Below are 26,955 nucleotides of genomic sequence, written 5' to 3'. Positions count from 1 at the left end.
GTGTGGGGATATTGTCCTCTGCATACACAGGCATTTTAAAACAGAACAGAGATAACATCTGAGAAAGCCCTCCTCTATTCAGACAAAAGGTGTGGATTACAATGTAGCAGTTGTAAGGGAACTAACCAGAGTATTTGATCTCTCCACCTCACTCACCTGCAGAATAATTCTGGGAAATAGCTGACAGTGGGTTCGAAAAAATGAAAAGGAACATATAGAGAGAAGTTCCTCCCAAATGTACAGGTGGTTGTGTCAAAGGGCTTGTCTACTACCCTTGTCTACTACTATCTCCCAGCATTGCAATAGTGCTGGTGAATTTTCCCTGGTGATCACTGGGAGAACTGGTGTAGTGAGGGCAATAGCATTCACTGGCATGTTACCACCATGTCTTTTAGACCTGCTCTGAGCAGGGTTCAATGACACCATCATAAAAACACCAGCACTAGCACTGCTGCACTTGGTGTCCTTAGTGGGGCTGTACTGATGGTAGTGCAACAGCAGGAGCTTTCACAAAATTCATCCAAATTATTGAATTTCATCCTATTTACTTCAGACCATTTCTCCCGTTTGACCAGATCATTTTGAATTTTAATCCTGTCCACCAAAACACTTGGAATAGCAGGAAGGGAAGCTGTTTAACCCCATTTCTTTTGTAGCAGCTTAGGTAACCCTGGCTCGTACCAACTGGGATCACCCCAATGCATCACCACTCCGACACTTTAGTGATGAGCGATAAATAACAGTATAAAATAAGACATTGAAGGCTATAGCCTACCAATGGTATCTCTGATAGGTTGTAAGGACTGGTCAAAATCTCCTCTCTTCTAGGACCCAGGAGCAGTGAATAAAAGAGAGGTGGCCACCTGCCTATAGCCACTGCCATGATTTTAGGTACAATTTGATCCCAGTAAATTTATGTGTGGCAGCAGTGCAAGGTCATAGAACAGCCAAAGTTCTTGTGTCCATGACAGTGGTGACAAGCCTGACGTAGCTGTATCCTTAGCCATCACGTTTGTTTGCTTTCAATAAGTGTGCAGAGAGGAGGAGGCGGGAGGTGGGGTGACCAGGATACAAAGAGCCAGGCGGGCAGTGGAGAGAGCAGTGTGAGAAGGGGATGCTGCAGCCACAGGTACGGGGAGGAGCAAGGGAGAACAGCAGCCTGTGTGTGTACATCCCTTGGGGATTACTGTGGGGTGGTGATGCAACTATATTCCCAGAACTCCCCAAAGTCTTGGATTTTGCATGACTGTCCTTTGACCGCCCACAGTCCCCTGTTTGTCCCAGGCTCCCCACCAAGTGGCATCGTGACCTAGCTCTTGGGGTCATGGCACCACTTAGGTTTGGCTCATCGGCCCCTCCATCTCCATCACCCACTTTAGCCACTGGAAAGGTTTGGACGTATGCACTAGAGCGCTGCGGGGAGGAGGGGAAGAGTGTTACTGCTGGGGGAGGGGGAGTGTGGAAGGAGCTGTGTCAGCAACCTCAGTGATTTTGGGGGCTACTTTTCACACGTGTTTGCCAAAACCTCAAGTTTTGAGGCTGACAACACTGTTGCTGCTGCAGGCCACTTTAGCACCAGATGTGAGAGCAAGGACCCGCTCTCTTCTGTGTGATCAATGCCTCCCCACCCCCGCCGCTAGCACCCAGGGGATGAGGAAGCAGCTTGACGGAGAATGCAGATGGGTGAGGAGTGTGTGTGCGGGGGTGGGCGGAGAGCCAGGTGCAGGAACCAGAGTGTGAGAAGAAGCAGAGTGGGAGGGGGGATGGTTGGCAGAAGTGGGGGGAAGCAGTGGGGTACAGGAAACGTGCGGGGAGGAGTGGACAGGTGGGACAGCCGAAGAGGAAATGGACTGGAGTAAACGGTGGTGGATCGGACTAGAGGGAGTGTCAGGGGAGGCATATTGGTGTGTATAGGCATGGGGGGGAGGATATAGGATGTGGGGGAGGATAGGAGCTGAATTGGAGGGGTGGATATAAGAGATGGGGACAGAGACAGGATAGGGGCTGAGGGGAGGAGTCCTGGTCTAATGCTTAATGCTAGCCTGGGACTTGGGAGACCATGGTTTAATTCTCTCTTCTGCCACAGGCTTTCCATGTGACTTTGGGCAAGCCACTTAGTTTCTACAGACCTCAGTTCCCCCTCTGTAATATGGGCATAATAGTACTTCCTTATCTCACAGCGGTGATGTGTGGATAAATGCATTAGAGATTGTGAGGCATTCAGATACTACCGTGGTAAAAGCTAGATAAATACATTACATGGTTGGGTGCAGGGGATGAAAGAAATGGGTCTCTGACCACTAGGGAATCCTCCCTTGCAGTTCCTAGAATTGATTTCCTATAAAGAAATAAATATTGGACAGAATTCTGCAATGCTGAATTTTATTTAAAATCCATTAATCTTTCAGTTAAAAAAAATTAGTCATATTTAAGAAGCCTGTTTTTGTTTTATAAAGGAAATAAGTGTAATTCGTAGAAAGAAATGCCTAATATTTTTAACTTCTAAATTAGGACTACACCCTGTAAATATTGATGGGACGAGTTTTCTCATTGACTTCACTGAATGCTGATTCTGTACGACTTTATGATGCAAAATTCCCATTCAAATCAAGGAGTGTAGCCTCAGCCCTTGAAGTTCCACAGTTACAAAATTAAAATAATAAAATAGGAAATATGGTCACATATAAAACTGTTCACTCTCAAGCAGAAGAAGCCATCTGCGTTACTTAAAGAAATTATCAACAAAATCAAATTGAAATGCATGTCTTAATATTTAGAGCAAGGTGTTTCTTATGAACAGGCTTATGTCAAAGCAAAGTAAATATCAGACACAAATGCTGACATTAGAAGTTGTAAGGAGAAGTTTAAGGTTTCTTTCCCCGGTGCTTGATTGGACTTTGCATCCTGTATATGAAGAAGAGTACGATGACGTAGTACATGGTGCTTTTCAGGAGAAGGACGATGTATATTAAATACGCCGTCCTGTGCATGAAACTGTCTGTAATATCTACAACAAAAGACAACAACAACAACAAGAAGTGGTTAATGTTTCATAGTCTCTAGCCGCAAAGAAAAATAAATATAAACCCCTGTGTGATAGTGTAAGGTTTACATGGTATTTGATTGCAGTAATAATACCACCTAATCAAACTATGCATAAATCAATATCTGATTGTGTCCTCGAAACAGGTCTACCTTCCCATCAGACCTTCCCATCCAGCAGAGCTGAGAGAAGCAAAGAGGCACTCTCAGGGCTGGCATCGCTGGTGTCTGCTAAGGAGTAAGCAGAATGCTAGTGCTTCTTCAAATAGTCTGTTGCCACGATTTTAGGCCAAAATTTTCAGACCTGGGTGTCTACGTTTGTTCTGAATCTGTATCCAAGCAGCTGATCAATCAAGTGGTCTGGTTTTCAGAAGTACTGAAATTACACTGAAATCAGTTGGGTCTTCAAGCTTTTAGCACCTTTACGCACCATTTGAAAAGTTTGGCTTTGAATACTTTTTGTAATTTAACATGTTGGATTAAGGACCAGTAGGTTAAAGAACAATGACCCGTGTGGCATGTTAACAAAGCACAACATATCCAACCAAAACCCGTATTTCAGCAGAACTGCTACAACGTGTAACCTGAACTATCTGTGGGCATTAGGTTTTGGACCCTTTTGGTAACCCACAGCAGATGTTAACTGATAGCGACAGGTGCCGACTTTCTTCTTTTTGGGTGGGTGCTCCACCCCACTCCACTGCTTCCCCTAAGGACCCACTATGGCGCCACCTTTTCTCCTCCCTGCTCTGCCCCCTTCCCAATGGCCCTGCATCCCCCCCCAACTCTTCTCATCTTCCCACCATAATCTGCCCCCTCCCCTGAGCGCACCCTGCCCTCACCCCACCTCTTCTTCCCCCCCCCGTCTCCGTCCCCTCTCCCAATGCCTCCCACTAAACAGCTGATCAGCAGGTGGCTGGTGGGTACTTAGCACCCACTATTTTTTTTCCATCCCCAGAGCACCCCTAGAGTTGGGGTCTATCCACATCTAGAGTAATGATGTTTGGAGATTTTAGAAGGAGAGAATTTTTCACTTTTGTCTTAACCATATCAAATAGTGCTTAATTCTTAACTGTATTGACTAAAAAATTAGAATTACCTGTGGAAATTGCGGTGCCGTTTTCAGCATTCTTGATACAACCTCCAATGGTTTGAGGCACTACAGTGGTGTCTGAAAAGATGTTTCATAAAACCATAACATGTAAAGAGGGCTTTAATTGTCAAATGGGATTCTTGTAGAAAATGAAGGCATACTTTTCTTGATAGAAGTTCAAAGAGAAAGATGGTGAAAATATTATAACTACAGTGACTCAAATATGGAAAGATAATATTTTAAAAAATGAGCACTGAGATTCCATCCACAAAATAAACGCTCAGTAGCACATAGTTGATGTGCAAAACCAACTAGAGATAAAACTGGAAAAATGCATATGCTCCTGCAAGTGAGTACTTGTATGACTTATATAGAGATTTAGGTACTGATGTTGCAATCAGATCAGTCAGTGCAAACCTGGAATGTGTACGTATACTCGGGGGATAAAAAGCGGGCCGCCTGATTTTGTTTCTAGCCTGAGGCAGCCTGAGATTGTTGGCATTCCGGGTACTGGTAATGTTGTCTAATAGCTGTACAAGAGACAGAAGAAAATAATCCTGATGAGGATACAGTCTAAGGCCCATCTCTTAGGTATTTTTGATGTGCAAGAGGGAGATGGTCAATAACCCCCTTTTTTCCATTGCATTTGAAAGAGATACATTTTTATCTGTTGTAATTAATTTATTGTATCTCAGATAAGAACCAAAGAGAAATTACTTCTCTTAATGCAAGAGAAAAGGGATTATCTTTTTGATTTTGTTTTCTGTAATTCTTCTGGTCTGTTTTAATAATAAGATGCTTTTGTTGCAATATGGATCACTTGTTCAAAATCAAACAGTATAGGCCAGGTCCATGGCTGGTGTAAATCTGTAGTTGTCCATTGACTTCAGTGGAATTTAGCTGCTTTACACTAGCTGAGGAGCTCAGCCAACATTTTCATTCATTATAGAAAGATTTTAAACTGGGGGAGAAGAGCCAAAACTGAGCTTTTGATGGAGAAATTTCAGTGATAGCCAGCTTATGGAGAGATGGAAGCTAATATTGGACTGGAGAGCGCAAACTCTTTTGGGAACAGTAATAGATTTTATTCTTTTATTGTAAAGAAACAGTGAACTCTCTAAATATATATAGAATTAGTTTTAATAATATAGGATATACCTGGATATTCAATTGGGCGAGAATCTTCTTCGCTTTCATGTTGATATTTGCAGCGATAATTCTTGTTGCTATTTTTATCTACGGTCAGCCAGCTGCTTATTGAGTATGAAGGTTGATTGTCATCAGGGGGCCAAATTTCCTCATGCACTGCATTTTCCTCTGCATTCTTGTCATCTTCCCAAGTCACCTTAATAACATTTGGGTAAAAATCCTCAATGAGGCACATGTATGATACTTTTCCATCTTGTTCAGTAGAAGAAGGCAGGACCTGAATCTTTCTGGAATCGAGTTTTGCTTTTATGTCTGGATTCATTTTAGAGAGAAAAATGAATTTGTTAGGAATTAAGTAAATTCAGAATTGAATTATACATTGCATACTTTGCTTTTGAAATAATAAAGACAGAATTCACAGATTTGAAAGCGGAAGAGAGGCAATTTCATTTCTTGCATCCAATTCCTCCAAATTGCACTCAAGCACACTATCTTAACTCTGAGTTCAGCACGGGAACCGTATCTCGTTGCCAAATGTATTTTACCTTCTTTAATTTTATAATATATTGTTACTGCCTATTAAATTCCGAAGATGGGAGTAAATCATCCACTTATGAGTTACAGCTTTAGGGAGTTTGAATTGCAGAAGTTTATGTGCTTGAATTGAATGCAGGTTTTTGTGGAACAGTAGATCTGTGAGAGTGATTACTAACTTAGCTTCCAAACTCAAAATATATTAAACACTTGTTGAATGAATGTTGAGTACAGTTTTATGTTCTGGTTCATTTCAAAACATTTGTGACTTTGAAAATCTCCCTTTTATTTTCCCAAAATTTGTGTATAAAAGACACCGTGATAATGAGAGGAATGGTACATCTACACTGCAATAAAAAACCCACGGCATGACCATGACCGGCCTAAGTCTCCTGATTCTGACTTGCAGGGCTGGGGTTGTGCTGCTAAAAATTGCAGTGTAGATGTTTAGGCTTGAGCTGGAGCGCACGCTCTGAAACCCAACAACGGAGGTGGTCTAAGAGCCCAGGCTCCAATCAGAGCCTGTATGTCTACACTGCTGTTTTTAGCACCAAAATCTGAGCCCCATGATCCCAAGTCAACTGACCCAGGCTCAGAGACTTGGTGCCACATGATTTTAATTACAGTGTAGATGTACCTGAAGGGGAGGATATTAAAGATTACACAAACCTTTTAATAATGCCTCTCTTTAAATATCACTAGAATATTCTATCAGGATATAAATTTGCACTGAACTAACTGCATATACTATTTAAGAACCTTGGTTAACACCTTTAAAAAGAGAGTTAGAAAAGTAATCTTTAAGCCTTTTCCACACTAAGAAACTGAACCATTTTGAAATATTTTTAATCAATTATTCACCTTAAAATGATATAAGAACATACAAGATATCAGAACATTATACAACATATAAGAACATTCTAGTGCAGACCCAGCCGATACAACTTCGGGGGAAATGTTGCTGAAATTTTTGGGAAATTACAGTAAATATATTAACATGTGTCCCTCAATGAGAAATATCAATTATGAAATTAGCAATGATGATGTGTCCTGAAATGCATTGTTCATGTATTTGGCAAATGTAATGGAGTGTTATGCATAATGCTCAACACTTCTGAAAACCAAGTCACTCAAATGCCCCAATAAGTATTTAGGAGCCTAACTTTAGTCAACAACTTTTGAAAATCTTGATTCTGAAGCATTACTAATAATGGAGCTTTCACCAGAACTCAGCTATCAAATCTTTGCTGAGGAATAGAGGGAAGGTTGCTGTTTGTGTCCAAATCCCGAAACTGATTAGCAAAGTGCCAATTAGTGAATTTCTGCTGTATCTCCTGAATTATTTTTAAATAATTCTGCCACAGTATTAAATTTGTCACTCTTGGAATAGAGCTGATCAAAAAAAATGGCAAAAAATCAATTTTTGGTCATTTCATACAATTTTTAAAAATTGCTGCCTGATATAAATTGCATAAAACACAACCAAAAATATTTTTATGAAAATTTGGAACTAGAAGGGATAAAAATATTATTTGATCCCCGTATTTCTGTAAGTACATGAAAAAATAAATTCTGAACTAGACCAAAAAAGACTTCCATACTAAAATCACTATCTGTCTGCTCATTTCATATGGCTGACAGTAAACAATACATTTTTTTAAACAGTATATTTACCAGTTATCACAAGAAGTGAGCATGTTCAAAACACTTTTACTGCCTCTAATCTCTCTCTCCTGTTTGTCACTGTGGGATACAACTAAGAGAATAAGGTTCCCAACCCAGCTAACTGCCAAAGAACTATTCTCTGCAGAACGAGGCAACATCCTCATGTTATAAATGTCCATCACAAAGAAGAAACGGAAGATTGTCGATATTTCAGTAGTGTCGAAGGTCCCCGAATGGGTACCATGTATCTTGTGCGTTCTCCATTTGTTCCAACACTTAATTAGAGGTGAAAAATTAGAGCCCATTTAACAAAATAGTTGGCCTATTCTCCACAAAATATATTGGTTGGAATTTTTAAAGTCAGCAAGAAGGGATTTAGGTGCCCAAATCCCTTTCAAATTCAGGCTCCTTTAATAATGTCAGCCATTGTCTTTAGTCAACTGAGACACAAATAGATGAATAAATACTAAGCCCCTGCTCCCACAAAGTCTTACATATGTGCTTAATTTTATGCATTGTGAGTAGTCCCACTGATGTCAAAGCTTGTGAAGGTTCCTTTTCTAAAATTATTCCATCTTATTTTTGTGCTGTCCGGCTAGTCTAGAGTTTTCTGAAACTATTTGTAGCTGAACCAAACTGTTACCCTGTTACTAGGGTTGTGTCAAAAAGTATTTAAAATATCTAAAAATTTAGAGGGAAATGAAGACAGCTGAGATGTTAGACTACCTAACCAAGAAAAATTCCTTCATTAAAGAACTTTCCCTCATTTTGGAAATTGTCACCAATTTAGGGAATTGATTTTTCTGTTCTTTTCAATTTAGATCCTCGTGCTCCGGCACTAATTAGTTCAACATTTGGAGCTCAATCTTACATTCCATATGCACCAAAACCACCCAGGAATACAGGATTGGGCTTGACCAGTAGGTTTACCAAATGATTTACTCACTCAAGTCTTGTTTGTATTCAAAAAACTTTTACATAGCTTCCTGCCCAGTGATGTTGTGCTTTGCAAAAACTAATGATGATTTCTGGCAATTCTCATTAAATGTTTTTAAAAATTGGAGTCACATTTATATGCTTACACTTTTGCAAACACATATCATTTTTTGTATTTGCACATTGTTAGATAGGTGTCTATCCAATATAAAATCTGAATTTTGTACATATATAAGCAGAATGTGTGTTTGCATAAGTGGATGTGCAGATGCATGAGCAAAATCAGTTTTAAATTTCTGGCTTCACTTTAGGTCTGATCTAAAATCCCTTGAGGCCAATGAGATTTTTTTTCCTTTGGCTTCAATGGGCTTTGCATAAGACACTTTAAGAAGAGCAGACCCTTAATTTCCAAGCCAATTATAGTTTCCAGTGTGGAGCTACTTGTTGTTTTGGTCCAACTTAACTTTTCAAAACTCCTTGCTTAACTAAAAGAAAAGGAGTACTTGTGGCACCTTAGAAACTAACAAATTTATTAAAGCATAAGCTTTCATTAGCTACAGCTCACTTCATCGGATGCATACAGTGGAAAATATAGTGGGGAGATTTTATATACACAGAGAACATGAAACAATGGGTGTTACCATACAGACTGTAACAAGAGTGACCAGGAAAGGTGAGCTATTACCAACAGGAGAGTGGGGTTGGGGGTGGGGGTGGAAGCCTTTTGTAGTGATAATCAAGGTGGGCCATTTCCAGCACTTTACAAGAACAGTAGGAGAGGAAATAAACAAGGAGAAATCATTTTACTTTGTATAATGACACATCCACTCCCAGTCTTTATTCAAGCCTAAGTTAATTGTATCCAGTTTGCAAATTAATTCCAATTCAGCAATCTCTCATTGGAGTTTTTTGTTGAAGAATTGCCACTTTTAGGTCTAAAGAAAAGGAGTACCCGTGGCACCTTAGAGACTAACAAATTTATTAGAGCATAAGCTTTCATGAGCTACAGCTCACTTCATGCTTATGCTCTAATAAATTTGTTAGTCTCTAAGGTGCCACGGGTACTCCTTTTCTTTTTGCGAATACAGACTAACACGGCTGCTACTCTGAAACCTGTCACTTTTAGGTCTGTAATCGAGTGACCAAAGAGATTGAAGTGTTCTCTGATTGATTTTTGAATGTTACAATTTGATTTTACACCCTTATGCTCTAATAAATTTGTTAGTCTCTAAGGTGCCACGGGTACTCCTTTTCTTTTTGCGAATACAGACTAACACGGCTGCTACTCTGAAACCTGTCACTTTTAGGTCTGTAATCGAGTGACCAAAGAGATTGAAGTGTTCTCCAATTGGTTTTTGAATGTTACAATTTGATTTTACACCGTCATAGAGCCTAATCACATCAGCCACACTATCAGAGGCTCGTTCACCTGCACATCTACCAATGTGATATATGCCATCATGTGCCAGCAATGCCCTTCTGCCATGTACATTGGCCAAACTGGACACTCTCTATGTAAAAGAATAAATGGACACAAATCAGACATCAAGAATTGTAACATTGTAATTGTAATGATCTCGTTGACATTTGAGACCTATTGTTAGACGTGTATTTTCTCTTGCCTAGTGGATTGATGGAAAAGGATATTTCAGTTAAATTCTACCGGATACCTCAGTGGTTTTGTCCCTGTACTGTCAGAGTAGTCGAATGGGCGCATTTTAAAAAGACCAATATGAATAAATTTATAATTAGAAAAAAAATACTCATTTTACAATATACTGTGACCTATCCCCTTTTCTCAAGATGTTTCATGACATCTTTCCACCTACCAAACACAATTTGAATGGTTTCCTGAATCGTTAAATGTAAAACTGTCTAATACAATTTTGCTTTCCTGTGCAGTATAATTAAAAGGAATCGTAAAAGGCCAGTAGGCTTGGGGAAGGGTTATATTCCTATCGAAGTCTCAATGACAAAGAAGAGAGATACTTTGAGATGCATATTTTAGCAACCTAAATGTAGCTGGTCCTATGGAACATTATGCAACACGGGCCAAATCCTAGTTTGACTTTCTAGAGCATGTGTTGCGTAGAGTCTCGCTGATATAGACAGGCTACAAAATATGTTGGCCAAATTCTCGACAGAGCAGAGATAGAGTTGTGCTGATGTAACGAGAGGAAAATTTGATTCAGACTATAGAATATCTTCCTTCATATTGCTTGTGTTTGTTGTTGAGAACAATCACTCATTTAATTGTTGGAAAATTTGGAAAATTCCGTGTCTTATGACAATAGAATTTCAATATGTTGGGGAAGAAACCTGCTCCACCATGCAGGGTGACTAAATTAGTTAAGAACTGACAGGGACTCTGATCCTGAGGTACTGAGGAGCCTCAACTCCCATCGAAGTCAGTGGCAGATCAGAACCTCTCAGGATTGGGCTCACAATGCATGTTACAGGCTCAATCCTATACTTGGGGAATTTAAACATGGGGAATTTTAATGCTGTATCAGTCCCTTTTATTCCTGCATCCCTCCACTCTTATGTGATAGCATTTATGTTTTAGTATGAATTTGAATTGATTTTGTGCAATAGAAAATTACAATACTAATCTAAAATGCTCATGTCAGTAATCACATACAATATTCACAAATATTGGCTCTCTTGGTTCCAGTGCACATCCTTTCTCCCAGACCTTTCACCTGGTCCTATGCAGAGAGAAAAAATTAGAATGAAATCCAGCCTCCATCCAAGTGAATGTCAAAACTCCCATTGACATCAACAGGGCCAGGTTTTCACCCCTAACATCTTACATCTCCTGACTAATACATACTTGTGATACGAGAGGCTAAATCCTGGTTGCCACACTAAAGAGAGTAAAGGGGGTTTCTCTAGGAGAGCTACATGATGGATGGGAAGATGAAATATTTCCCCCAAACTAGCTTGAGCATCATAGGCTGAGAGCTTTAATAACGTCCATGCAGTTGCCTCCCCGCTGAGCAGGGATTTTGGCTAGTTGATCTCCCTCATCACAGACCCACTGGTCATTCCAAGCCATCGCCACTCACCCTACCCCCGTTTCCCTCTGTTTCTTGGTGCACAGAGGTCCCCTAGAATTGCCTTATTGGCTTGCACCCTGCACTGGATGGAACTCTGGATGTTCTCCTGCTCTGGGGCATTGACCCTTACACAAGAGAACAACGCAGCTTTGACTCAGGGTGAGCAAAAAAAATTCTATGTCAATAATTAATTGTCAATGTGATCACTAATCCGTTTTACTTTGAATTCTGTACATTAACCTCACATTCATTCGTCTACTGTAGATTGAATATCATGTTTCCATTGTCTGTTATCCTTTTTGAATAAATTGTGTTCTGCAGTCTCTAATTTTATATTATCACATGTAACTTTTTCTCTATGCTGCCATAGAACTTACTTGAAACAACGAGCTTTGTGCCAGAGCCGAAGACTTTGATATCATTGTTCTCACTGTGTTCATGTGCTTTGCAAAAACTCATGGGCCAGATCTTCAGCTGCTGGAAATCAAAGGTGCTCCATTGAGGATCTGGCCCATATAGCTTCCATATGGTCCAATATAGTTTCATAATATTCGATGTGCAATAGTGAACAGAAGTTGATAGAATCACTTTAATATAATAGACTTGTGAATAAAATGGCTTTTCCTTACAAAATGTCAAATGCTTGATGCTGTATTCTGCTGACACCCGAAACTCCAAAAGATTGCATTGGATATTTGGAGTACAACAGGAGCAGAGATGCAAAATAAGTGAAAAACTTCAAATGCATTCTACATACCAAAGGCTTAGAATTTCCTCGGGCTGGGATCCCTAAGCATCACTTGAAATTTTGATTTTTCTTCTAAATTGAATTTAGAGTTTGTGAAAAGTGCCAAATTGACCGCACTGGAAACTGCCAATATTGAAAATACTTCAGCATTCTACAACAGTGGTCCAGTGCTTAGTAATGCCATTGTAAATTGTGATGGGTGATTTTGTACCATTGCTGGAGAATCTGTTTTATTTCCTGCTGGATTTCTCATCTGGTCCTAACAGTATATTTGAAACCTATTTTCAAAGGTCACCTTTAAAGGATGAGATGGTAAATTATTCTTAATATCCCTTAAATTCTTGGTATTTCTGCTAAAAGTGCCAGCAACAATGCCTATCATGATGAAGTTTTTCAGGTGGACACTTGTCCTCTGAAGATTCTTTGCTCACAGCTGCACATCACTTTCTGCCATAAATTTGGATTTGGTCTTTTAGGGCCAATGGGTTTTGGATCAGATACTTATAAATTTTTTCTATAAAGAGTTTGTTATATTCAGTCGGTAATGTCAAAAATCAATACCTAGAACTGTTTCAAAAGGGAGCAATCCAATTTAAACCAACCTTAGACCACTTCAGAATCTTATAATCAAAATAATTATCAGTAATGGTAGCTCCTTTGTACTTTATAACTAATGATCTACACTGATCACTGTGTTCTTAATGCACTCTGTTTTATAAAAAAACAAGTAACTTCCATCTTATAATGTGACATATGATCTTTGGGTCTATCTTTTAATAAGCATGCCGAATACTTTTACATTTATTTCTGCTATGAAACTTCATGTAAAGTTTTGGTGAATTAATTTTCTTATTTTAAAATAAAATGACCAAGTGCTTCTGAAACTTGCCAAAGAGATAGCATTGTAGACTGAATTCCTTTCTACACAGGAGAGATACAACACAGGCAGGGACAGAGGAAGCTTCTTCACACCATCCCACCAAGCCCTGTCAATTTTGTCCTGAAAGGACAACCTTTAGAGATGAGAGGGGATAGTTCAGTCTCCATATTCAGTTCAATCTTTGGCTTCTGCTCTGAGCCTGCCAGGTTTTTTCTAGAATATTGTGTTTGGAAGAATCTAGTTATATCATTTTAATGTAAACTTTGTTAATGATGACTAGATGCACTTTAATGGATACAATATGAGAAGCACATTTATTCCTATGTCATGCTTGTTGAAAGCAGTAAGCTTTGTTCTGTTTCCAAATCTTTTTACACATCTATTCCATTAAGCAAGAATTCTGTAGAATTCTGGTAGGTCCTGACCCTGCTTTCACTTACTCCAGATTTACATCAGTGTAACTCCATTTTAAATGAATGGAGAGAAGTCAGTTTAAAAAGAGGAATGACTAGTCTGAGAGCAAAATCAGGACTGCTCACTATACAGGACTTTAAAAGCAATTTCTGCTTCTTCAGTATACTTGTGAATAATGTTGTCCCTGCTAAGAAGTACGTTTACACAACATGGATAAAATTCTGGCCCAAAAGTCATTGCAATTGAGTTCTGTGGAGTCAGGATTTCACCTCATCTTCTTAGAACAGAAAAGCTCCGACTCTCATAATTCTGTAATCATATTCATCTCTGGCACAAACAGCCACAATTCCTACTGATTTTACTTAGAATTGTGCCAAGGTCTGAATTTTTTCATGATTTTAGGGTTATTTTTTTCTTCGGAGGAATTTACTTACCCAATATTTGATATTTGTCTTTGAGAAGATATTTGGTTACTAAAACATTTTATTGTATTCTACAGTTTTAATACACTAATAAATCAAGTGAGCAATCTTAGGTCTTCATGCTGTAACAAATAATCTACACATATCACAGACCTTCTTCTCCATTCCTTACACAGTCAAAACAGCTGGTAAAGCCATGGGAGTTTTGCCTGCCAAAGAGTGCAAGCTCTTATAAAGGTAAGAGGATTTAGGAAAACTGTCCAACTAAATTGTATCTACATTCTTAATATCATAAAAATTCACTTAAAGCAACATGCTGATCCTGATCTAATATTTTTAAAATTAATTATGACCGTGTATTTATTTTAATTGGCAGTATTACAAAAATTTACCTTTCATTGAGAGCTATAGGGGTACTGAGGTAAACTTGATTGTGTATTAAGGTTTAAAATAGACTGACCATTCTCGTTGATTTATATAAATGTGCAGAGTGTGATTCTGCAGAGTAAGGACCTGATTTTCCTTTGTCCTGTGTTTGTGCAGTCACTTATACCAACACAAACTGGGTGAAACATGCAACTTAATCAGAATGGTAGCATTTCCTCATCGACTTTTCATGAGTGTAAATGACTTCCAAGAGCAAGGCAAGAGCATCCGATGAAGTGAGCTGTAGCTCACGAAAGTTTATGCTCAAATAAATTTGTTCGTCTCTAAGGTGCCACAAGCACTCCTTTTCTTTTTGCAAAAACTCAGGCCCCAAGTATAAATTTTTAAACACTATTAAGAATACTTGCCACTGCCAGTTGGCCTGCAATGCCAAGGTACTTCACACAAGATGACAATCTCTAGGGCCAAATTCTTTCACTTACATTGTTATAGCTACAGGAATTCAGCTATGAAGTTGCTGACAACTTCAGCGATTGGTTCTTTTGTTTTAATTGAGAAGCATGATGTTACATACTTTACAATTTAGTTTTATGCATGTATATGAATTTTAGTGAAAGAATTTGAGTAATATCAAAGCTAACATGAATTTTTGCCTCTGGACCAAGGACCAGATGTGCTTTTGGCGGCACATCCTCTGAAAAATATCATTAAACAGCTGATCTTTAGAAATATTAATTAACTTGAAAAAAATCTACTTTAAATCTATCTGTAAATATTGCAGGTTTGCTCTGAGATTGAAAAGTTGATGTGTTTGGGATCAGATCCTATGAGTGCTAACAACCCTAACTTGCACTGAAGTCTACAGGAATGGATGGTGTTCAGCACCTCACATTCAGTGCTCAGTACTTCACAAGATCGATCTTACAATCGTTGACCTTATCTGTGATAAAAAGCTTTTCTATGATCACAATAAGCATCTTTATCTTTGCATTACTGTAATTACCACTTAATTTACCTGTTACAATGAGCTTGGTACCGGAGCCAAATACTTTGAAGTAATAGCCACTAGAAGTATCACAGTGAGCAAATCCTTTACAAAATACTGTACAGATCTAGTATCATTATATTGATGGACCAGTAGTTGTTGCTTTAAAAAAATCTGATTTGCTGTTTAAATTGCTTTCAGGTTTTTCAATAAAATAGTAAATAAGGAGAGTGCATGTAAAATAATGTGAAAATGGTGGGAAAGATTTTCAAAGGGGCAAGAGACACTTAGACATCTAACTATCATTCCTGGGCACCTACGTGTCATTGAAGTTCTGTCCCTAAAATTAATCTGATTCAGTATGGTTTAGATTAGCTCTTTCTAATAATTTGTGGAAAGGAACAAATTACTTTTTAAATTAGGGTCCACAGGCTGAGATTATAAAATTAAGCCTGCATGCTGCCATCTTTCATGATGGTGCTCCTAATGATAACGATAGATTGAGGGTAGAATATAGCTCTTAAATTGGGTATATTCATGAGAATAATTTTGGCTAATTTCTGCCATTTGGTGTAATCAGAAATATTGCCCAACAGAAAACATTTGCTTTACAGAAATATTTGTTTGTCTCAGAGACTAGGCACCCAGCAAGGACCATTTAGCGGTATCTAGAGGGAAGAACACGCTTAATTAAAGACACAGAATTCTCTCGATCCCCTTAAATACAAACATAGCTAAGCCATTTTAATAATTGAAAATCATCTTTAAAAATAAATTTGAGAATCATATTATTGGATCAATATCGTAGTTTATTAAAAGGATTACGTCTATTATATATACACCTTATGTTTATGTAAAAATAAGCAAATCTTTATTTCTCATTACTGTATGGAAACAAGAAGATTTACTGCATTTTGGCCTTGATTTGGCCTTAAAGTTAAACACATGCTTAAATACCTTGCTGAATAGGAATGGACACGTGCTTAAGTGCCTTCCTGAAGTGGAGCCTTTTTTAGAACAGAAAAGACATTTGCATTATTGTTACAAAAATATACCCTTTAATGCTAGCTAAGGGCCAGATCCTCCAAGTGCTGATCATCCTCAATTCTTATTTAAATTAATGAGCATTGAAGAAGCTCAACAATTCATGTGATGGGGTGCTAAATATACGGCATTGTATAAAAAAACATAAATTCTACATTTCACATTTACTGCTAATAATAAGTGGTTCCACTTCTGAATATTTTTACATAAACATCTCAGTGTTACAATGCTAAACAAGATCTCCAAATAATTTACATTATTCTCATTGATTACGCAAGTGTAATTGAGTCTCTCTAATTCAGAAAGAACATCATGGGTGAAATCCTGACCCCACTGAAGTCAACTGGAGTTTTGCCTTTGACTTCAGTGGAATCAGGATTTTACCTTATATATTCATGAATAGCTTTCTTTTTGTCGTGGATAACAAGGATACAAAATGCCCAGAGTAAATGTATGCTTTGAAAACGTCTTGAGAAACTTACTTGAAACCACCAGTTTGATGCCCAATCCAAAGTACTTTACTATTCATGCTACAGTTCATATTTTAAATACAAGTCCACAGTCTGTACAAGACTTGCTATTGGCCACTTAATTGTGAGAGTATTAAACTGAGTTTATGCACTTTGAGAATTCCTGTTCCTTTTTGCTACCTAAAATGTTTTTTGCTCCTTAACATAGATCAGTGCATGGCAAATTGAGTGGAGTGAATTGCTGGTAAGTAAGCAGTTCCATTAATTTTAGTGGATGAGCAGGATTTAGTCCTCCAATCTCAAATGTGGATGGGAAGGATGGTCTTGTGATTAAAGCACTGGAGTGGGACTCAGGAGATTTGCCTTTGTTTCCTGCTCCCCCTATGTGACAATGGGCAAATCACAACCTCTGTGCTTCACTTTACGTTTTAACATGATCTTAATGTATAGTTTAGAAAAAGACATTTCCTAGAAAATGTATCATAAATACTGTTACGTATTCAAGTTTAACTAGCACTTATAGTATTGATTGGACTGTTTCTGTAGCTTTAATCAGATAAAGAACATTATACACAAAAGGGAAAAGATATTTTCTGTAAAACCACTTACTGAGAACCTGAAGACCATTGCAATTTTCCTTCATTAATCAAGGTACACTGATATAGCACTAACAATAACTCACTCATACCTGCTAAATTGAAACCTGTGCTGTGAATTTTACACTTGCTGGCATTTGGACTCTTTCAATGGAGTGCACGAGGGATTAATTTGGCCCAATATTTTAAATTTAAAGCTCTCCATTTCCCTCCTTCCCAATTCTTAACAGCTATACAGTAAATATTCCAGCCTTTTACACTTGTACTCACTTTACTCATTAGGACCCAAACTCCCCTCAGTCAATCCACTGGTGTCCTTGGCAATTCCACATTCAGATCAAGACTAATACATGGCTTATGTTCAAATTCCTTGGCTTATATGCAATTATTCAGTACATCTTTTCTGTCCTTTGTTTTTCTTTTGGTAAATAGAATCAATCAAGAATAAAAATACTTACTGGAAACAACTAGCTTGGTTCCTGTGCCAAAGTACTTGATCAAGTCTGAAGTATCACGCTGACTTTTCGTTTTACAAGAAGCTGTGGTACTTTCCTTATGCTGCTGTGTCCTTGCTCAAATAATCAGGCACTCTGACCAGTAGGTGGGAAAATACTTCTAATGAAGTATTCCTGGTTTCTTGACTGCTTGGAGAATTTAACAAATTTCACATTTCTGTGCCACCATAAAGCTGATGCATAAATTCTCTTCCCAGTGATTCTATTTGCATGTCCTTGCAACTTTTCTGTTAATGAATCCTCACTCTTTAAAATGGCAACTAGGTGATGGCTCCTATTTTATTTTAATGTTGTAAACAGACTGTTGGATCAGGTGGTTCTCAAACATTTTCATTGTGTGGTCCACATATTAAAAGAGAGATTGTCTCATGGTCTACAACCCCTCTCCCGTTTCCAATAGCATTGACCACTTCTTCCTTCTCCCGTCACAATCACATCACATCTCTGTAGCAATTGCTTACATGTAAAAATGATATCTGGAGAGAATTTCATTCTTAGCTGTATTACTGAAATTTGATAGAGGTAATGAGGACAAACCAGCATTTTGTGATCAGCCACCTCTAGAGACTAGCACAAAGAGCTCCATAGACTGCAGCTAGGAGCCTCTACCCTAGATACATATTTTTCTGTATGTTGGGATTGTTGTAGTTTGTGTGTTACCAATTTACTGTTATCTTTTCACATGGCTGCTGGGGAGGGCAAAAAAATTTTCCTCTGCATACACAGACGTTTTAAAACAGAACAGAGATAACATCTGAGAAAGCCCACCTCATTTCAGACAAAAAGTGTGGATGACAATTGAGCATTTGGAAGGGAACTAACCAGAGTATTTGATCTCTCTCACAGACACAGCCACAGCCACCCCCACCTCACTTGCAGAATAATTCTGGGAAATAACTGACAGTGGGTATGAAAAATTGAAAAGGAACATACAGAGAGAGGTTCCTCCCAAATGTACAGGTGGTTGTGTCAAAGGGCTTTTCTAATGCCTAAGAGTTTATTGGGAATATCTCCCAGCATTGCAATAGTGCTGGTGAATCTTCCCTGGTGATCCCTGGGAGAACTGGTGTAGTGAGGGCAATAGCATTCACTGGCATGTTACCACCATGTCTTGTAAACCTGCTCTGAGCAGGGTTAAATGACACCATCATAAAAACACCAGCACTAGCTCTGCTGCACTTGGTGTCCTTAGTGGGGCTTTACTAATGTTAGTGCAACAGCAGGAGGTTTCACAAAATCCATTGTTGCCCCTCTACCTATCAAATATACCAAGTCATAGTCATATATTATATAACAACGTAGTTGTAACATGATTTGGTCCTGCCAGTATGGAGAGAGCAAAACTGAATTTTAGCCATAGTCTAATCATCATGCATAATAACTTGCACTGGTGTTGGACTTTCCATCCAAGAATGCCAATGTACTTCAATGCATTAAGCTTCAATGTCTATGTGAGGCATGTATTATTCACAGCAGGAGAAACTGAAATCCAGAGAGGACAAGTGACTTGGTCATGCAGGAAGTGTGTAAAAGAGAGCCAGGCATTGAATCCAGATCTCCCGAGGCCCAATCCTGTACTTTAACCAGGAGCTGGGCAGTAATAAGAGCCACCAGGGAGCCCAGGTGGCTATGGGAAGCCCCTGAACCTCTACCTCACCCTGGGTGGTGTGCCCCAGAGGTGTGGGGATGCAGGGGCAGAGCCTTGTACCTTTTGAATCTATCCTAAATACAAGTTTACATTCCAGTTCATTTCAAAACAATTCCAGGAATACTCAGAAATGGAGTGTGGAGACAATATATTAAGTTTTTTAAGAGAGTTAAGATATGGTGTTTTGTTTTGGCACACTCTCAAAATTCAAAATCAGCCAAATAGATTTAGCTCAAATTTTCCAAAATTGTTTGTCTTTAATTGCTGGGTTACAAAGATGCTGTTTCAGTCTTGAGAATAATCAGTTTAAACTCCGATGCTATCCCATACAAAAGCACTTCCCTAATGTAAATAACGGTGCAATTCCTGACAGTGTAATGAATAAATATCAAGGAAATCAAAGTGAAGGCAACCTTAACATCTACACCACTCTCAATTCACTTACCCAACCAGTGAGCATTTAATAAACTAGGGGAGATTTTGAAAGGCACATATGGTAAGTAAAGACCTACTTTGAAAATCTCTCCTATAGTTAACCAAAAATTGCAGATTAAAAACCACGATGATAATGTGAGGAAGGGTATGTCTACACTGCAATCAAAGACTCCTGATGTTCCAGGTCTCCTGACTCAGACTTGCAGGGCTGGGGCTGAAGGGCTAAAATTGCAGTGTAGATATTTTGGCTTGAGCTGGAGTGCGGGCTCTGAGGACACAGTTAATATCACTTCAGGGGGAAATTTTGCTGAAAGCCATTTTGAGAAATTACAGAAAATACATTAACATGTATAACTCAGCACTTCTGAAAGCAAGCCACTTAAGTATTTCGGAGCCTCACTGTAGTCAACCACTTCTGAAAATCTTGATTCTGAAGCATTACTAATAATGGAGCTCTCATCAGAACTCAGCGATCAAATCTTTGCTGAGGAATAGAGGGAATGTTGTCTGTTGTGTCCAAATCCGAACTGATTAGCAAAGTGCCAATTAGTGAACTTCTGCTGTATTTCCTGAATTATTTTTAAATAATTCTGCCACAGTATTAATGTTGTCACTCTAGAAATGGAGCTGATCTAAACATATTTTTTCAGTTTACGCAATTTTTAACATTATCACATGCTATAGGGTTGGATAAAACGCAACCACACTTTTTTTTATTAAAAGTTTTAATTAGAAAGGATGAAAATATTCTCATTTAATCACTGAGTTTCTGTAAGTGCATGAAATAATAAACACTAAATCGGGTTGAAAAACAATTCTATACCAAAATCATTATCCATCTGCTCGTTTCACACGGCTGACTGTAAGTGATACATTTTTTTAAACAATATATTGAATGTACGAGTTATCACAAGAAATGAGCAGGTTCAAACACTTTTACTGCAGCTAATTTCTGTCTCCTGTTTCTCACCGTGGGATACAACCCAGAGAATAAGGTTCCCAACCCAGGTAACTGCCAAAGAAGTATTCTCTGCAGAAAGAGGCAACGTTCTCATGTTATAAATGTCCATCACAAAGAAGAAACGGAAGGTTGTCAATATTTCAGTTGTGTTGAAGGTCCCCAAATGGGCACCATGTATCTTGTGCATTCTCCATTTGTTCCAACACTTAATTTTAGGTAAAAAATTAGAGGCCATTTAGTTGGCCTATACTCCACAAAATATATTGGTTGGAATTTTTAAAGGCAGCAAGAAGGAATTCGGTGCCCAAATCCCCTTGAAAGCTCCTTTGATGATGTCAGCCATTGTCTTTAGTCAACTGAGACAAAAATAGATTAATAAATACTAAGGCCGTGATCCCTCAAAGTCTTACACGTGTGCTTAACTTTATGCATTGTGAGTAGTCCCACTGATGTCAAAGCTTGTGAAGGTTCTTCTGCTAAAATGATTCCATCTTATTTTTGTGCTGTCTGGCTAGTCTAGATTTTTCTGAAACTATTTGGAATGGAACCAAACAATAACTCTGTAACTGGGGTTGTGTCAAAAAGAATTTTAAATATTTTGAGTTTCAAAGCAAATAAAGACAGCTGATGGAAGACATCCTAACCAAGAAAAATCCCTTCATTAAAGAACTTTCCCTCATTTTGGAGATTGTCACCAAATAAGGAGGATTGATTTTTCTGTTCTTTAAAATTCAGATCCTCATGCTCCAGCACTAACTGGTTCAACATTTGGGGCTCAATGTTGCATTCCATAGGCACTGAAAACACCCAGGAATGCAGGATTGGGCTGAATAGTATGTTTACATTACAGTAGGTTTACCAAATCATTTACTCACTCAAGTCTCGTATGTATTTAAGTGACTTTTACAGAGCTTCCTGCCCAGTGATGTTGTGATTTGCAAAAAATAATGATTGTCTGGCATTTCTCTTAGATGTTAAGAGCCTGTTTTTTTAGAAATTGGAGTCACATTTACATGCTGACTTTTGCAAGCGCATGTCCAGATTGGGGATTGTTGTATATGCACATGGAATGCAAGATGGAATGAGTGTCTATCCAAAATAAATTCTGAATTGTGTACATAAATAATCAGCAAGTGTGTGTGCAGAAATGGATGTGTTGAAACATGAGCAAAATCAGTTTTAAATGTGTGGCTTCGCTTTAGTCCAGAACTAAAACCTATTCAGATCTATGGGATTCTTTCTCTTGGCTTCAGTGGGCTCAGAATAAGACAGATTTCTGGGAACATCAGATCTTAATTTCTAAGTAAATAATGGTTTCCAATGTGGAAGTACTTCTTACAAGATCTGAATTTCAGCATGATCTTAGGTGTGTTGGTTTTTTTTTTTAGGAGAAACTTACTTATCCAATATTTGATATTTCTCTTTGAGAAGATATTTTATTACTAAAACATTTTATTTTTTCCTTTAGTTTTAATACTTAATAAATCAAGTGAGCAATCTCAGGGTCTTCATGCTGTAATAAATAGTCTACACATACCATAGACTTGCTTCTCCATTCTTTACACAGTCAAAATATCTGGTAAATCTATGGGAATCTTGCATATACAAAGAGTACAGAAAACTTGTCAATTGTAAACTGTAATGCTGAGTAAATTGTATCTACATATTTAATACCACAGAATATTCACTTACAGCAACACACTGATCCTCATCTGATATGTTTAGAATTAATTATGATAGTGTATTCATTTTAATAGGCAGCATTACAAAAATTTACCTTTCGCTGAGAGCTATAATATATTAAGGTAAACTTGATTGTGAATTAAGGTTTAAAATAGACAGACAGTCTAGATGATTTATATAAATGTGCATAGCATGATTCTGAGAGAGTAAGGACCTGATTTTCCTTTGTCCTGTGTTTGTGCAGTCAGTTATACCAATGTAAATCGGGTGTAACATTCTACTTAATCAGTATGTTAGGATTTCCCATTGACTTTGCATAAATGGCTTCAAAAAAGCAGGGCAAAGAAGACTCAGGCCCTAAGTATATATTGTTACACACTATTAAGAATACATGCAACCACTAGTTTGCCTACAATGTCAAGGCACTTCACACAAGACGACAATCTCTAGGGCCGAATTCTTTCACTTACATTGATATAGCTACAGGAATTCAGCTATGACGTTGCTGACTACTTCAGAGATTGCTTCTTTTGTTTTAACTGAGAAGCATGACATTGTTACTTATTTCACAGTTGTTTAATTTTGTGCAAGAATTAGAGTTTTAGTGAAAGAATTAGAGTAATATCAAAGCTAAGACAAATTTTTGCAACTGGACCAAGGACCCTCATGTTTATGGTGGCACATCCTCTGAAAAATGTCATTAAATCTCTGATCTTTAGAAATATTCATTAACTTGAAAAAATCTACTTTACATCTATCAGTAAAAATTGCAGGTTTGCTCTGGGATTGAAAAGTTGGTGTTTTCAGAGTCAGATCCTATGAGGTGGTGACAGCCCTTAACTGCCATCGAAGTCTACAGGAATTGTCTGTTTTCAGCACCACACTGTAAGTGTTCTGTATTTCACAAGATCGAGCTTACAATTGTTGACATTACTTGTGATAAAAAGCTTTTCTATGATCACAATAAGCTCTTTATCTTTGCATTACTGTAATTACCACATAACTTACCTGTTACAATGAGCTTGGTACCAGAGCCAAATACTTTGATGACAACACCACTAGTAGTATCACAGTGAGTAAATCCTTTCCAAAAATCTACAGAGCGGGTATCTTTTTGTTAATGAACAAGTAGTTGTTGCTTTAAAATAAATCTGATTTGCTATATAAATTACTTTCCGACATCACAATAAAATAGTAAATAAGGAGAGTACCTGTAAAATAATGTGAAAACTGTGGGGGAGATTGTCAAAGGCAGAAAAGGCATTTTGGTGTCTAACTATCATTGAATTTCCATGGGCATTGGGCAAATAAATGCCATTGATAAAATGGGTTAGATTAAGGGTGTTGAATATTTTGAGGAAAGGAACAAATTACATTTTAGTTTGTGGTGCACTGGCTGAGCTTATAAAATGAAGCCTGGACACTGCCATCATTCCATAATGGATCTCCTAATAATAACAATAGATTGAGGGTAGAATATAGCCTTTAAAATGGGTATATTCATGGGGAAAATTCTGGCTAATTCCTGCCATTTGGAGTAATCTGGAATATTACTAACAGAAAACATTTTCTCTTCAGCAATATTTGTACAACACAGGGATTAGGCACTCAGCAAGGATGATTAAGCAGGATCGAGAGGGAAGAATATGCTTAAAGACACAGAATACTCTGAACCTCCTTAAATCCAAACATGACTAAAACATTTGAACAATTGAAAATATGTTTTAAAATATCTGTCTTCCTGAATCACATAACTGGTCTTTATGTAAAAAATAAGCAAAGCTCTTTATTCCCCATTACTGTATGGAATCAAGAAGATTTTACTGCATTTTGGCCTTAAAGTTAAACACATGCTCAAATTCTTTGCTGAATAGGAATAGAAACATACTTAAGTGCCTTACTGAACTGGAGTCTTTATCAGGAAAGAAAACACAATTGCATAAATTTATTGTTACTATAAATGTACTCTTTAGTGCTATCTAAGGGCCACATTCTGCAAGTGCTGAGCATCCCCAACTCTCATTTAAATTAATGAACATTGAAGTACCTCAACACCTCATAGGACTGGGTGCTAAATATGCTATATTGTATAAAGAACATTAATTCTACATTTCACATTTACTGCTAACAATAGGCTTAGTTCCACTTCTGAATAGTTTTGCATAATCATCTCACAGTCTTACAATGCTAAACAAGATCTCCAAACACTTTCCATTGTTCTCAGTGAAGTGTTACTGTGCTTTCTGATTTAGAGAGACTAGTGACCCCAATAAAGTCAATTGGAGTTTTGCCTTTGACTTCAGTGGAATCAGGATTTCACCCAGTATATTTATGAATAGCTTGATTTTGTCCTGGATAACATGCAGAGTAAATGCCCAGAGTAAATGTATGCTTTGAAAACATCTTGAGAAACTTATTTGAAACCAACAGTTTGGTGCCGGAGCCAAAGTTCTTTATTCCATACTCACATCATTGAAATCTTTTACAAAAGCTAATAAATCAAAATAAATAAATCATCAAAAAATAAATCATCAAAGGTATGAATTTCACTGAATTCGAGTTCTGAATTTTAAATTCAAAATGCACAATCTAAACAAGACTTGCTATAGGCCAGGATGTTATGTGAGTATTAAACTGAGTTTATGCACTTTGTGAACTCCTGTGCCTTTTTCTATCGAAAATGTTTTCTGCTCCTTCATATACATCACTCCATGGCAAACTGATTGGGGAAAATTGCTGATCACCAGGCAATTCCATTAATTTCAGTGGATGAGCAGGATTTAGTTCTATGATCTCCAATGTGCCTGGATAGGAAGGATGGTCTTGTGGTTAAAGCATCAGAATGGGACTGAGGAATTTGTCTTTGTTTCTGGCTCTCCCTGTATGATCTGGGGAAAATCACAACCTCTGTTCTTCACTTTACGTTTTAACATGCTCTTAATGTATTGTTTAGAAAATATATCATATTTCTTGGCAATGAATTATAAATATATATTTCTTGTACTCAACATTGTTAACACACTTATATTATTTATTGGACTGTTTCTGTGGCTTAAATACTATGAAAAGAATATTATACAAAAAAGGGAAAAATTACTTTCATAAAACTAAGTACTGAGAGCCTGAACACTGTTTCATCTCAGAGAATTTTCCTTCATTAGTCATCAAACACTGATATAACCCTAACAGTAACAAAAGTTCTAAAAATCTCACACCTGTGAAATTGAAACCTGTTCTTTGAATTTTACACTTGCTGGCATTTGGACTCTTTCAATGGAGTGCACGAGAGACGAACTTGGCCCAATATTTTAAATTTAAAGCTCTCCATTTCCCTCCTTCCTGATTCTTAACATCTATTCAGTTAATATTCCAGCCTTTTACACTTGTACTCACTTAACTTATTAGGACCAAATACTCCCCTCAGTCAATCAATTGGTGTCCTTGGGAGTTCCACATTCTAATCAAGAGCAATACTTGGCTTATGTGCAAATTCCTTGTCTTATATTCATTATTTGGTACAATTTTTTTTGGTCCTTTGATTCTATTTATCACAAGAAAAACAATCAAGAATAAAAATACTTACCAGAAACAACTAATTTGGTTCCTGTGCCAAAGAACTTGATGCCACTTGAAGTATCACGTTGACTTTTCGTTTTACAATGAGCTGTGGTTCTTTACTTATGCTGCTCTGTCCTTGCTCAAATAACCAGGCACTCTGACCAGTAGCTGGGAAAATACTTCTAATGAAGTATTCCTGGTTTCTTGACTGCTTGGAGAATTTAACTAATTTCACATTTGTGTGCCATCATAAAGCTGATACATAAAATCTCTTCAGAGTGATTCTATTTCCATGTCCTTGCAAATGAATCCTCATTCCTTAAATGAATCCTCATTCCTTTAAATGGAAACTAGATGACAGCTCTAGTTGATAATGATTTAAATAACCCTTGGATCAGGCAGTTCTCAAACATTTTCATTGTGTGGTCCATATATTAAAAAAGAGATTGTGTCCTAGACTACAGTATCCCATTCACAATAACATTGACCACCTCCTCACTCTGTAATCACATCACATTGCTGTGGCAACTGTAGCAATTGCTTACATGGAAAAATAATACTTGGAAAGTATTTCATTCTTAGCTGTATTACCAAAATTTAATAGATGGAAATGAGGAGGAACCAGCATTATGTGATCTGCCAGCTCTTTACAGACCAGCACAAAGTGTTCCATGAACTGCTGCTGGGAATCTATATCCTAGATACATATTTTGCTATCCAACTGTATGTTG

At 37.7% G+C, this 26,955-nt stretch overlaps 1 protein-coding gene across 1 annotated transcript in view; it reads right to left on the bottom strand.

The window, feature by feature from the left end:
• LOC119850665 overlaps positions 1–26,955 on the bottom strand; it is a 71,917-nt gene that overhangs the window by 9,717 nt on the left and 35,245 nt on the right. Inside the window, exons 5-8 of the mRNA XM_043507122.1 lie at positions 15,345–15,405; positions 5,294–5,596; positions 4,142–4,213; positions 2,866–3,007 (exon numbers count right to left, since the gene is read on the bottom strand). Of these exons, the coding sequence (XP_043363057.1) occupies positions 2,866–3,007; positions 4,142–4,213; positions 5,294–5,596; positions 15,345–15,405 (578 nt within the window). The remainder of the gene's footprint in view (positions 1–2,865; positions 3,008–4,141; positions 4,214–5,293; positions 5,597–15,344; positions 15,406–26,955) is intronic.

Source organism: Dermochelys coriacea, chromosome 2 (assembly GCF_009764565.3).
Source record: "Dermochelys coriacea isolate rDerCor1 chromosome 2, rDerCor1.pri.v4, whole genome shotgun sequence".
NCBI classification, from domain to species: Eukaryota; Metazoa; Chordata; order Testudines; family Dermochelyidae; genus Dermochelys; species Dermochelys coriacea.
The sequence above is the reverse complement of the archived record's forward strand: the minus strand, read 5'-3'. Positions and strand labels throughout refer to the sequence as shown.